Consider the following 14209-nt stretch of genomic DNA (forward strand, 5'->3'; position numbering starts at 1 on the left):
CAGATAAAGTGCACCGTTTTCAAAATATAGCCTTTCATAGTCAAATTTTGTCCGAAAAATTCCAATACTTATTCACAAAAGTTCATTGTTTTCCCTTGTAACATTTTTAAAACTAATATTTTGGGCGATTTGCAATTAATTTGAGATTTATGTGCAAAAATAGTTGGCAACAACGTGAATTTTATTTAAGAAAATGTAATAAGCTAAAAGAGCAATTCTCTGAGATTTCAGTCATTCAATATTTTCTGTATTTTTTAATCCGGCTGAAACTTTTTTGGTGACTTCGGTATGCCCAAAGAAGCCATTTTGCATCATTAGTTTGTCCATATAATTTTCCATACAAATTTGGCAGTTGTCCATACAAAAATGATATGTGAAAATTCAAAAATCTGTATCTTTTGAAGGAATTTTTTGATCGATTTGGTGTCTTCGGCAAAGTTGTAGGTATGGATATGGACTACACTGAAAAAAATGATACACGGTAAAATTTTTTTTGGTGAGTTTTTATTTAACTTTTTGTCACTAAAACTTGATTTGCAAAAAACACTATTTTTATTTTTTGATATGTTTTAGAGGACATCAAATGCATACTTTTATGATTTTTGAGTTATGATTTTTTGAATCAATACAGATTTTTTCAAAAAATCGAAATGTTGGTCCCCAAAATTTTTCAACTTCATTTTTCGATGTAAAATCGAATTTGCAATCAAAAAGTACTCCAGTAAATTTTTGATAAATTGCACCGTTTTCAAGATAAGACCATTTTTAGGTGACTTTTTTGAAAATAGTCGCAGTTTTTTATTTTATTAAATAAGTGCCCATGTTTGCCCAACTTTGCCGAAGACACCAAATCGATCAAAAAATTCCTTCAAAATATACAGATTTTTGAATTTTCATGCATCACTTTTGTATGGCCAGCTGCCAAATTTGTATGGAAAATTACATGGACAAACTAATGATGCAAAATGGCTTCTTTGGACATACCGAAGGCACCAAAAAAGTATTAGTCGGATTAAAAAATACAAAAATTAAAATTTATGAATAAAGACCGATTTTGTAGAGAACTGCTCAGAAGTAAGATTACTTCTTAAATTTTTACCCTCTAAAATAAACACAACTTTTAACTATGTTATTCATGATAAGGGTGTTCAAAAAATCAAACTTTTAAGGATTATTTTTGTGATTTTTTAGTATTACAATATTGTAAAAGTAATCTCAGCATAAGCAAACCTTCAAAAATCAAATTATCAGGATTCAGTCATGCTAAGATATCTCAGAAATCTTCATTAAAATTGCAATAAATCGTGTTATGTTTTATAACGGATGTGTAGAAAAAAGAACGCATATTTTTTTAAAGCTCAAGATATGTTTATTTGAAAGTGCTCAACTTTCAAGAGAAACGTGTAACAGTAGCACCATAACAAAATTCGGAAGTTGTCCTACTACACGTTTTTCATGCAATTTTGCCCGTTGAATCCTTATTTTCCCATCGAATGTAGTGATGTCACCAAATACATAATTTTTTTTTTGTGATATCTTGATATTTATTTATTGACTTATTGTGTTAACTCAAATAGCCTTAGAATAAATTCTGCAAAATAAAGACTTTCCTTGGAGTTTTCCAAGAAAATTTACCTTGCCATTTCAACTGCTTCTACGTATTCTACGATCGATTAATTTGACGGGCTACTGTGTGACAGGCGATCGACACCGCAGTGTGGAGACAAAAAGTGTCAAACTGGTAGAAAAAAAGAACAAGTAAACAGTCGGTCGGTGTGACGTAGTGTGACGGCGGGACGGCCGAAAAACAAACTCTTCGAGGGCACTTGCAGCAGGGAGGAGGTGGTACCAGATATTAATAACAACTCATCTGCGAGTGCGAATCGGCGCGCGGTCTTCCAACTAGTAGACGAAAGTGTTCAATTTTCTAACGATTTTTGGACGAATTGGTGCGATGTTTTGCTTACTCCCTTCTACCACCCTCCTCTAGGTTTGTGTGTCAGTGTCAGTGTGTGTGTGTGTGCGCGCGCGCAAAAAAGAGCAATTCGGCGGTTGTTTTTGGCCCAGTGAGTCGCGCTAGTGGACGAGACAGTACGGCCGCGGTTCAAATCCCACCGTGGGAAGTGGTTATTTTTTGGTTGTGGTAGTGTGCTGATAACCTGGAGAGAGATATTCGCGGAATGGATTACGACATGGAGGTGTGACTTTGGTGTAACTTTAGTGTAATTCCGGAAACGCACAACAAATTTAACTTAGTCACTGTCTAGTGTATTAGTGGTTGTACTTAAAATAGTTTAAATCACAAAAAAGTGTCAAAAAGAGGTTAAAAACCCAAACAAAAATTACCAAAACAAACGCCCCCGTGTCGGCCATGGCGGAAGACTGCGACAAGGGCCCCAAGGGCGGTGACGTGGAGAAGGCGTCCAGCAAGACGGCCAGCCCGGCTGCCCAGCTAAAGTCTGGAGCAGGAGGAGGTGCATCGCCGAACAAGGCGGCCAAAGCAGGTGAGTTACTTGGAATGGAAGGAAGGAAGGACGGGGGTTATTTATCGAGGAATTTATCACCCGATCCCGAAATGGAACGGAGAGTGCATCTCTTTGTGGAAGAGGGTGATTTAAGGGTTGGGAGCTTTTAGGAGCTTTACGGGGATTGTCCGAAAAATGTGTGTGTGTGTGTCCTCTTGCTCCCATAAGTTAGTGTTATCTTGCTGGGTCGAGCCAGGTGGTTAATGGAGCAGCAGTTTATCATAAATGTTTGAACAACCCCATAAAGGGTGAGTGGTGTGGGCTATATCAATGTGGCTTGGAGGAAATTGAAATGATGTTGCATGGAATATTTCATTTTTTTGCTAAAGAAAAATCTTTTTGAGAATGCTATCATTTAATTGGTTTCCATTGAATGTTATCTGCCTCTAAAACAAAACTTATCAAATAAAATTCAATTGAAAATTTGAGAATTGAGATTTTTAAGACACTTGGTAAGGGCAATTTTACCCATAACAAAGTTTGACCAGAAGTAAGAATTTGGATAGATTTCAATAAGTTTTTTGATATCATAAGTCAAAGCTTTTAGATTACTTTCATAATAATGAAAATCCCAAATGAATATTGTCCCAACAAAATTTTAGTTTAGTTTATGGTTATTTCTGACTTTTCGACTTATTCTACCACCTTCTATCATTAACTATTGCTTTTTTAGTTTTTTCAAGTAAAAATATTGGAAAAGTTATTAAAAAAAACTTTTTTCGTAAAATCGCAATCAATCGTGATATTTATAAGAAAACCCCTTATGTCTACAGATAAATTTTTTTGTAATTGTATGTTCTACAACTTTGTTGAACACTGTTACACTCTAAAAAATAACTCTGCAAAGTTAGAAAAAACACGAAGTTTTAAAATGCAAAATTTTGTTCTAGATGAAACAATGACCCTTCTGAATCAATGTAGATTCGAAAAGTACATTAAATTACCCATAAAATGACATGTTCCAAAATTTCTTACAGTCAAGTAACGGAAAATGGGAGAATTTTGAAAACTTTATTAGTGTTTTTTTTTTTTCGATGAAAGATACGTTTTTTTTCGGAATTCTGAGTACGCCATCAAATCGGGCGTCTAATTTTACATAAAAGTCTTTTTGACACCAAATTTCTTTCCCGTTTCAGGCTGCAAATTATTGAAAAACACCTCTATTTTTGCATGTCCAAAAATGGAAGGGCTCGTACCGCCCCTCCGTCACGAGATATCAAAAAACGGACCTCGGATTCGTGATCAGGGACAAAAGTTTCGCGCAAATCGAAGAGGGGTCGGGGCAACCTTTCCCGAGTTGGTAAAGAATTACCCATAAGCCATTTTTGTGTATATGGAGCCAGTTTCACTCGATAACGACAGGGTGTAAGGTATTTAAATATTTTTGTATTTCGTTATTTAAATATTGCTGTATCTCGAAGCCGTCGTATCAAAAAGTGGTCAAAGACAAACTTGTAGGAAATTTGACGGGTTTTCCGAAAAAAATACACTGAAAGAAAAAAACACTCCACTTTTATGAGATTTTTTGATTTTTAAGTTTATAAGTCAAATTTGAAGGTGAGCCCACGATTTTTTTTTTGTTCAAATTTTTGTGAAAATAGCCTAAGATGTTACAAAAAGATTCATGAAAAAGGCACGATGGAAACCGTTTTTATCAAAAGTACTCAAAAAATCAAAATTTTCAAAAGCCCGAACACGAGAGTCGATTCTCCAGATAATTTTACATAAAAGTCTTCATATTGACCATTAGCCTAAGTCCAATTCTGGTGAAGTTACAGCGGTCTTAAAAATAAAAATGTTGAAAGAAATAGGTTTTTTGATGGTTTTTGGCAATTTCTATATGACAGACTTGATTTTTTAGTCTCGAAATTATTTTTACCGGAAAGCTCGTCTAATTTCCCATAAGTTTGTCTTTGACGACTTTTCAAAATAACTCGTTTTTTTTTTTTTTTTTGATGATTTAAAGTAATTTACTATCCAGGTTACAATACTACACTGAGAAAATATTATGTTTTCAGTTATGAGCAATAAAATTATCTCATATTTGTAAGCCCATACATCCAATTGAAATTTGGTCAAAGTCAAACTTATGGGAAATTGGACGAGCCTGAAAAATCAAGTCTGACATACATAAATTGCCAAAAACCATAAAAAAAACCTTTTTTTCAACATTTTTATTTTTAAAACCACTGTAACTTCACAAGGAATTGACTTAAGGCTATGGTCAATATGGAGACTTTTATGTAAAATTGTCTGGAGAATCAACTTTCGAGTTCGGTTTTTGAAAATTTTGAAGTTTAGAGCACTTTTGAAAAAAAAAAAACAGTTTCAGTAAATGATGTTTGTATTTTTTTGGGTGAGTTGCTTCATCCTGCATTTTTCGTGAGTCTTTTTGTAACATCTTAGGCTATTTTCACAAAAAAAAAATAAACGAAAAAAAATTGTTACATCACCTTTAAATTTATGTTTAAGACTTCAAAATAAAAAACTCAAATAAGTGGCGTGTATTTTTGTTTCAGTGTATTTTTTTCAGAAAGCTCGTCCAATTTCCTACAAGTTTGTTTTTGGCCACTTTGTGATATGACGCAACGGCTTCGAGGTACAGTAATTTTTAAATTGCAAAATACAAAAACATTTAAATACCTTACGCCCTTCTCAAATTTTATTTTCGATTACTATTGGCTCCATATACACCAAAATGGCTTATTTAGGTCTAGGATAATCAGTGTCTTGCGAACCTTCGTGGTGAACGGACACTAGAGCTGCGGTATTTTTTACTACCTAAGCTCAGAGTTATTTCAAAACAAAATTCACAGTCTTTTTAAAGACTACCTGAGTTATTTTCCAAAATTCTAAACAGTCTTTTCAAGACTAACCCCACCTGAAATTTTGCTGTATTTTACAAACGAAGCCATCTTTTAAGAGAACTTTGCTTGCAAAATGCGTCAAAACAAAGGTAAACGCAAATCTTCTGAAGATTTGGTCGTTACGTCGGTGAAGCGTTTGAACGCTAAACCGGCTAACGGAAACAGAAAAAGAAAACAGCCTCTTCTGAGGTCTGATTCTGATTCTGAATGTGAGGTCAATCCTCCAATTCCATTGACAAACAGTTTCGGTGTTTTATCCGAAACTGATGACAAGGAACCTTCTCCTCGTACTGAGCCTTCTGCCGTCGAGAAACGAGTAAAGGCTCCGCCAATTGTAGTGACTTCCGTCTCCGATTTGGCCAGCTTTCGAACGCAACTGAAGAATTGCAAGGAAACTTGCAATTTGAAAGTTTCGTTCCAGCTTGTCGAAGAGGAGAATGTCGCTTGTTGACGGAATCTTTACAAGATCACCAAACTTTTGTTGGTTATTTAAAAACCACAAACACAATTTCTACACGTATGAGACCAAGAATGCTCGTCCATTCAAGGCGGTCTTGAAAGGTCTCTCCAACGACTTGTCGGTGGATGAGATCAAAAACGAACTTAAGGTGTTGCTTGGCTTTGCCCCATCCCAAGTAATACCAATGAAGAAAAAATCAAACGGGAATATTTCTCGCTTTGGTTTGACTTCACAATTTTATCTGATTCATTTCAACAGAAATGAAATCAACAATTGAAACTTTTGGACAAAGTTCAGTTTTTGTTCCATGTACGGGTAAAGTGGGAGCATTTTAAGAAACATGGCGGTAATGGCCAGAATCTGACCCAGTGCCGGCGTTGCCAGGCATTCGGTCACGGTACTGATCATTGCGCCATGGTTCCAAAATGCATGGTTTGCGGGGATTCTTCTCACGACAAGGACAATTGTCCCGTGAAAGAAGTCACCCAATTTAAATGTGCAAATTGTGGTGGAAATCACAAATCAAATTTCTGGGATTGCCCCATCAGAAAAAGGTTTTGGATTCTCGTGCTAAGCATCAGCCGAAATCCAAACCGAAATTTTCTCAAAGTCAGGTTGTACCTGCATCTTTAAATCAAACGTTCGTGCTGTCTCACTCGAACAATTCTAGAAATACCTCTACTGTGGAAAAGTTAGGTAACAACAATGGCATTTCTTATGCTAACGTCGTTTCTTTCTGAAATTGGGCAGGTACCTCAAATCTCATTTGGAAATTTTTCTGCTGGCAACGCTTTGGGATCTTCTGATCTCGGCGATGTTACGTTTGAAAAAATGACTTTTTTGCAAAACTCACTGTTTGGTTTGATTCAAACAATGAGTAATGCTACATCCATGATGGAAGCAATCCAGATTGGATTAAAATTTGCGAATGATGTTGTTCTTACCCTGAAGTTTAATCATGGATCTAAGTAATTCCATCAATATTATGAATTTTAATGCTCGCTCTTTAAAAGCGAAAGAAAATGAATTTTTCAACTTTTACGAGTTCATAACGTGCATGTTGCTGTTATAACCGAAACATTTTTAAAAACTGGCACTTATTTGAAAAGTGATCCAGATTATAAAGTTATAACTAATAACCGAATGAATCGAAATGGCGGTGGAGTTGCAATAGTTATCCACCGTAGTATGACTTATAGCACGTTACGTGACTTTAAGTTAAAAGTTATTGAAAGTTTGGGCATTGAACTTGAAACTTCTTTTGGGAAAATTATGATTGCAGCTGCATATTTGCCATTCCAATGCACTGGGGAAAATAAAAATTATTTCAAAGGGGATTTGAATAAACTTACTCGGCATAGATCTCGATTTTTGATCATCGGTGATTTTAATGCCAAACACCAATCTTGGAATAATTCAAAAGTAAATTCCAATGGTAAAATTCTGTTCAGAGATTGCACTTCTGGTCTTTATTCGGTTTTATACCCGAATGGGCCAACTTGCTTTTCTTCTGTTAGAAATCCATCAACAATTGATTTGGTTTGACAAATCAAAGTCAGTATTGTGGTCCTTTAGTGACTCATGCTGATTTTGATTCTGATCACCTTCCAGTAACTTTTTCACTTTCTCATGAAGCAGTTACCAGACCCAATAGTTCTGTGTTTAATTACCACAAAGCTAATTGGGACAGGTATCAGCATCATATTGAGAATAATTTAAATCATGATTTTGTTTTAGAAACCAAAGCTGATATTGATTCAGCCTTGGAATCTTTAACTAATGCAATTTTGGATGCTAGGAATATTGCTATTCCTAAAGTCCAAGTCAAATTTGATTCTCCCATTATTGATGACGATCTTCAGCTTCTGATTCGTCTGAAAAATGTTCGCCGAAGACAGTATCAACGTTCTCGTGATCCTGCACTGAAGCGAATTCAAAAGATTTGCAAAAGGTTATTGACCACAGATTCACTCTCCTGCGAAATGAAAAGTTCGCAAGAGATGTCGAACAAATTAAACCTTATTCCAAACCTTTTTGGAAACTTTCAAAGGTTCTTAAGAAACCTCAAAACCCATCCCTTCTTTAAAAGATGGTGATAATATTCTATTAACTAATGGGGAAAAGCTCAAAACTTGCTCAGCAGTTTGAGAGTGCTCATAATTTCAACTTGAATGTTTTGAGTCCTATTGAAAATCAAATTTCAATAGAATTTCAGAATATTGTTGAACAAGAATTTTCATCAGATGAAGTTTTTAATACGGATCTGAATGAAATAAAATCTATTATCAAAAAATTTAAAAATATGAAAGCCCCTGGTGAGGATGGCATTTTTACATTTTAATTAAAAATTACCAGAAGCAACTTTAAGTTGCTTGGTCAAAATTTTCAACAAATGTTTTGATTTGGCATATTTTCCCAGTAGTTGGAAAAATGCCAAAGTAATTCCGATTTTGAAACCGGATAAAAATCCTGCTGAAGCCTCAAGCTATCGGCCCATTAGTTTGCTTTCATCTATTAGTAAATTATTCGAAAGAATAATTCTTAATAGAATGATGACGCACATTAATGAAAATTCAATTTTCGCTGATGAGCAGTTTGGATTTCGCCTTGGGCATTCAACTACTCATCAGTTGTTGAGAGTTTCAAATTTAATTCGAAGCAACAAATCTGAGGGCTATTCTACTGGCGCTGCTCTTCTAGACATAGAAAAAGCATTTGACAGTGTTTGGCATAAAGGTTTGATTGCGAAATTGAAAAGGTTTAATTTTCCGATTTATATCGTGAAAATTATTCAAAATTATTTGACGGATCGTACTCTGCAGGTATGTTATCAGAATAGCAAATCTGATCAACTACCTGTACGTGCTGGCGTCCCTCAAGGAAGCATTTTGGGTCCAATTTTATACAATATTTTTACTTCTGACTTGCCTGATTTGCCCCCAGGATGTCAGAAATCACTTTTTGCTGATGACACAAGCATCTCCGCCAAAGGCAGAAGCCTTCGTGTCATCACAAGAAGATTACAAAAAAGCTTGGATATTTTCAATTCTTATTTGAAAGAATGGAAAATTACTCCAAATGCTGCAAAAACTCAACTTATTATTTTCCCTCACAAACCAAGGGCTGATTTTCTTAAACCAAAAGTCATCACATTATAAAGATGAATGAGGTAAATTTAAAGTGGGAGGATCAAGTGAAATATCTTGGACTTGGTTTTGACAAAAACCTTACTTACAAGGATCACATTGAAAGTATCCAGGTTAAATGTAACAAATATATTAAATGTTTGTATCCACTTATAAACAGGAATTCTAGACTTTGTCTCAAGAATAAACTGTTAATTTATAAACAAATTTTCAGACCTGCCATGCTTTATGCTGTGCCGATCTGGACAAGCTGTTGCTTAACCAGGAAGAAAAAACTTCAGAGGATTCAGAACAAAATTCTGAAAATGATTCTGAAACTTCCTCCCTGGTTCAGCACCAGTGAACTTCATCAATTAGCCGAAGTTGACACTTTGGATGTTATGTCCAATAAGATAATTGATGCATTTCGACAAAAATCATTGCAGTCTTCAGCTGCATTGATCCGCTCTTTATATAGTTTATAAGTTAGTTTTAAGGTATCCCTTTTCCCTTTTGTACATGTAGGACCTCCTACATTTGAAATCACTGAATAGCGAAAGCTACAATATTTCATGAATAAATGAAAGTTGCTAGTATTTAAAATTGAGGTGAAAAGTCATCGTTTGTGATTGGACACTCAATAATATTTTAACTGAATGAATGTACATGGAAAAGAAATTTGAATAAATATAAATTAAAAAAAAAAAAAGGTCTAGGATAACATGTCTACAAAGTTTCATTGAAATCGGAGAGGGTCGGGTACAAAAGTACCAGAAAAAATCCTGTTTTGAACTGGAATTGCTCAATGTCCTTGTAACCTGGATTCCTAGTCAATTTGAAGGAAAGTGTTCAGCATTTTTGATTATTAAGGAAAATCACGGTTAAAAATTATTTAGTTATGCTGTAAAAAAAGGAGTAACTATCAACAAAAAAGCGATAACACAATTCTATCAAATATCTACAATTAAGGAATTGTTCAAAACCGAAACATTAAGTATGACCAAAAGAATCAATAAATTGGTGCAAGTTTCTATCAGCTTTCAACTAATCATTCATTAATTATTTTTTTTAATTTTCTAGAACTCTTCATTGAGTGAAATAATGTTGTTTTTGAAAAAAGGACTTCATGCGATGCTTTGTACTTTAATTTTGAACATAAAAAAACGAATTTTTTTAATCACATATCTCCACAAGTGTGCTTCAAAATCATCAAAGCCCAGATCAGCACCGCAGCTTCACTCCCAGCACAAATTAATTCCCCTTCAACGTCACATCAAAGACCAGCGCGCTGAAACTTCAATTATCGAATGCGCACCATCCAGAGCGTCTAATCTCAGTTTACCCAAAGCTTCCACCGGTCCTGTAAACCATCATCGGTCCCCTCACGCTAATGGTCATCATTTGCATCATCAGCAGCTTCGTCGTCGGCGGCGGTGCACCCCTTATCCATTTCCACGTGCAGCTGCACGTGGCAACCGCTCTATGCGATGATGGGGGGCGACACATGTCCATCCTAAGGGCTCCCGGACCGCGGTAACCTAGACGGCGATACCCACTCATCGTCGCATGGTCGTGGGAAAAATATGGTTGATTTGGGGGTTGTGGGTCATTTCGTCGAAAGATCGATTGTACGAAACTTGGTTTGAAATTATTCATTAAATTTCTTTTAACGGATCGCTTGTTCTGTAAGTATTTTAGACATATTTACCCATTGGGTCATTTCACCAAACATGGGTCATTTAATCGAAGTTGTGATTCAATCGAATGGATCATTTCACCGAAAACGTGTTTATCTCTTTTTCTAAATTCACATGTAATTTTATGTAACCAACTAGTTCAATGAAAACACTAAGACTTGCAAGGATACCCGAAGAGTTTTATTTCAGGAATTCGTCGGTGAAAAGACCATTCGATGAAATGACTTGATTCGTTATGTGAGGGAATTCCCCTCTGGTCCTGAGTCCTTCCAGTACCAGGAAATCAGGAATAATTGGTACAGGGACTACTCCACTGACATGTCCTTCGTCAGTGTCGTCGTTGCTGTGCCAATTTGCAGCTATAACAGGGAATAATGACTTGAATCAGGTACTGGGCGCCGGGTCGCATGGTGCATTTGGAGAGATTACACAACGCACGTGGTGCAGCTTTGCCGAGTTGTTGTGCAACTCCCCAAACAGAGTCAGATTTTCAGTGGAATCAGACTAGTTGGATGCAAGTGCACTCTGCAAATGGAATTAGACGTTATGGCGTGTTTTTGGGGTTGTGTGTACGGTACGTTAATTGCATTAAAATTGTAATTTATGCCGGCAAGTTTGCAGCAGCTTCGGTATCGGGTTCTGTTTGCGATGCAGGTTTACAGGTTGTTTAGTGAATTGAAATTCGAAGAATGTTGATGAAGTTGCTGCATCCTAATCAGATTTACGATGACTTGTGATGCATACAGTCCCAGAGTTGTAATTCACCCAGTTCCTTTCATACATCATCTTCAAAATATTCAGTAAAAACTTTAAAATTAGAAGACGAACCTGAAATCACTCAAAACAAATCCCGTTTCAACTCCCACACCAAACGATGAAGAAAAATCTCATAAATTACGTTGACAACCCACTGCTTGCAGGAAAAAATATCTAATCTGGACAGCTCGGATATCGCCCTTCCGGAGGGGATAACACAACAAAAAAATGCACGAAGAATCTTCCATGATGAGATAGAGCCTTTCTCGATTAACTGAAATTAGAAAAGTTTTCCTATTTTACCCACGGGGCTCTCTCGCTCACAAGGTGGCTAGCTTTGTGGTTCCAACGTGGCAACGAAAAAATCTTCTCGAAAAAAAGCACAACCAAGCGGAAGATCTTGGACGACGACGACGGCGACGGCGTAGAAAAAAAAACTTAATAAAAGATAAACGAAGCAAAAATTTTTCGCAAACGTATACACCATATTCTTTTTTTAAGTCACCTTTTTTTAAACGATTCTCGATTTACGCAACTTTTTTTAAGTCATGACTTAAAAAAAGAATGTCCATGACTTAAAATGAGAATATGACTTAAATTAAGAATCTTTGGGAATTCGTAATTTTTCAGAGAGTTTTCAAAATGTATCAAATGTATGTTATTTAGTTATGATATTGAAACATGTAAGCATAGTTTTGGAACACCTGGGATGTTCTAGTCCATCCGAAACTTGTGGAAATTTTGAGCAAGAGGTTTACCAAAAAACAAATCGAAACATCAAGATATTGACTACGGATCCTACCCAGACTACTTTAGTGAGTGAGGTAGGCTACAGTGAAGTGTTGTAAGAACTTATTGGGATGATCTGGGTCATCCAAGAACTCCCTGGAGTTAAGATCTGTGGGTCTACCGCCGTAACAAGCAAGAGGTCGACGGTTATGGACCCCGGAACATATCCGCATAGCTTCAGTGAGTATGGTAGACTACTTTGCTGATGTGTTGGGCTGTTCTGGGACATCCAAGGACTCCTGGAGTTAAGATCTGTGGGTCTACCGCCGTAACAGGCTAGAGGTCGATGGTTTTGACCCCGGAACATATCCGCATAGCTTCAGTGAGTATGGTAGACTACTTTGCTGATGTGTTGGGCTGTTCTGGGACATCCAAGGACTCCTGGAGTTAAGATCTGTGGGTCTACCGCCGTAACAGGCTAGAGGTCGATGGTTTTGACCCCGGAACATATCCGCATAGCTTCAGTGAGTATGGTAAACTACTTTGCTGATGTGTTGGGCTGTTCTGGGACATCCAAGGACTCCCTGGAGTTAAGATCTGTGGGTCTACCGCCGTAACAGGCTAAAGGTCGATGGTTTTTGACCCCGGAACATATCCGCATAGCTTCAGCGAGTATGGTAGACTACTTTGCTGGGGTGTTGGGATGTGTTTGGATGTCCTGGGTCATCCAAGGAGTCCCTAGAGTTAAGATCTGTGAATCTACCGACGTAAGAAGCAAGAGGTCGACGGTTTTTGACCCCGGAACATATCCGCATAGCTTCAGTGAGTATGGTAGACTACTTTGCTGATGTGTTGGGCTGTTTTGGGACATCCAAGGACTCCCTGGAGTTAAGATCTGTGGGTCTACCGCCGTAACAGGCTAGAGGTCGATGGTTTTTGACCCCGGAACATATCCGCATAGCTTCAGTGAGTATGGTAGACTACTTTGCTGATGTGTTGGGCTGTTCTGGGACATCCAAACTCCTGGAGTTAAGATCTGTGGGTCTACCGCCGTAACAGGCTAGAGGTCGATGGTTTTGACCCCGGAACATATCCGCATAGCTTCAGCGAGTATGGTAGACTACTTTGCTGGGGTGTTGGGATGTGTTTGGATGTCAATCATCAAAGAGTCCCTAGAGTTAAGATCTGTGAATCTACCGACGTAAACAAGAGGTCGACGGTTTTTGAACGCGGAAAATACCTGTATAGCTTCAGTGAGTATGGTGGACTACTTTACTGGGGTGTTGGGATGTGTTTGGATGTGCTGGGTCATCAAGGAGTCCCTAGAGTTAATATCTGTGAATCTACCGCCGTAACAAGCAAGAGGTCTACGGGTTTGAACCCGGACATATCCGCATAGCTTCAATGAGTATGGTAGACTAGTTTGCTGATGTGTTGGGATGTTATGGGATATCCAAGGACTCCTTGGAGTAAAGATTTATGAGTCTACCGCCGTAACAAGCAAGAGGTCAACGGTTTTTGACCTTGGGACAAACCCGCATAACTTTAGTGAGTATGGTTGACTACTTTGCTAATGTATTGGACTGTCTTAGGTCTTCCAAGAACCCCATTGAGTTATAACACGAGGGTCTACGGCTGTAACAAGAACTTACTGGAATGGGATGTTCACATAACAGCAAAGAAGTCTATCATACTCACTGAAGCTCTGCGAGTATTTCCCAAACGTCGACCTCTTGCGTTTTACGTCGATTGACCCACAGATCTTAACTCCAGGAAGTCCTTGGATGGTCCAGAACATCTCAACATATCAGCAAACTAGTCTACCGTACCCACTGAAGCTATGCGGATTTGTTCCGGGGTCCATAACCGTCGACCTCTTGCTTGTTACGATACTAGACCCACAGATCTTAACTCCAGGTATTCCTTGGATGTCCCATAACATCCCAACACATCAGCAAAGTAGTCTACAATTCTCACTGAAGCTATGCGGATATGTTCAGATCCATCGACCTCTTGCGTTACGGCGGTAGACCCAGATCTTAACTTCAGG

General features: G+C 37.4%; 1 protein-coding gene across 5 annotated transcripts in view; it reads left to right on the forward strand.

The window, feature by feature from the left end:
* LOC6052069 (solute carrier family 12 member 4) overlaps positions 1-14209 on the forward strand; it is a 567840-nt gene that overhangs the window by 241306 nt on the left and 312325 nt on the right. For 2 of the 5 annotated variants that reach the window (XM_038253586.1, XM_038253583.1), the window contains exon 2: positions 1991-2504. The exons of the other annotated variants lie outside the window; for them this stretch is intronic. In XM_038253586.1, the coding sequence (XP_038109514.1) occupies positions 2372-2504 (133 nt within the window). In that variant the 5' untranslated portion in view covers positions 1991-2371. The remainder of the gene's footprint in view (positions 1-1990; positions 2505-14209) is intronic. 5 annotated transcript variants of the gene reach the window in all.

Source organism: Culex quinquefasciatus, chromosome 2 (genome assembly GCF_015732765.1).
Source record: "Culex quinquefasciatus strain JHB chromosome 2, VPISU_Cqui_1.0_pri_paternal, whole genome shotgun sequence".
NCBI classification, from domain to species: domain Eukaryota; kingdom Metazoa; phylum Arthropoda; class Insecta; order Diptera; family Culicidae; genus Culex; species Culex quinquefasciatus.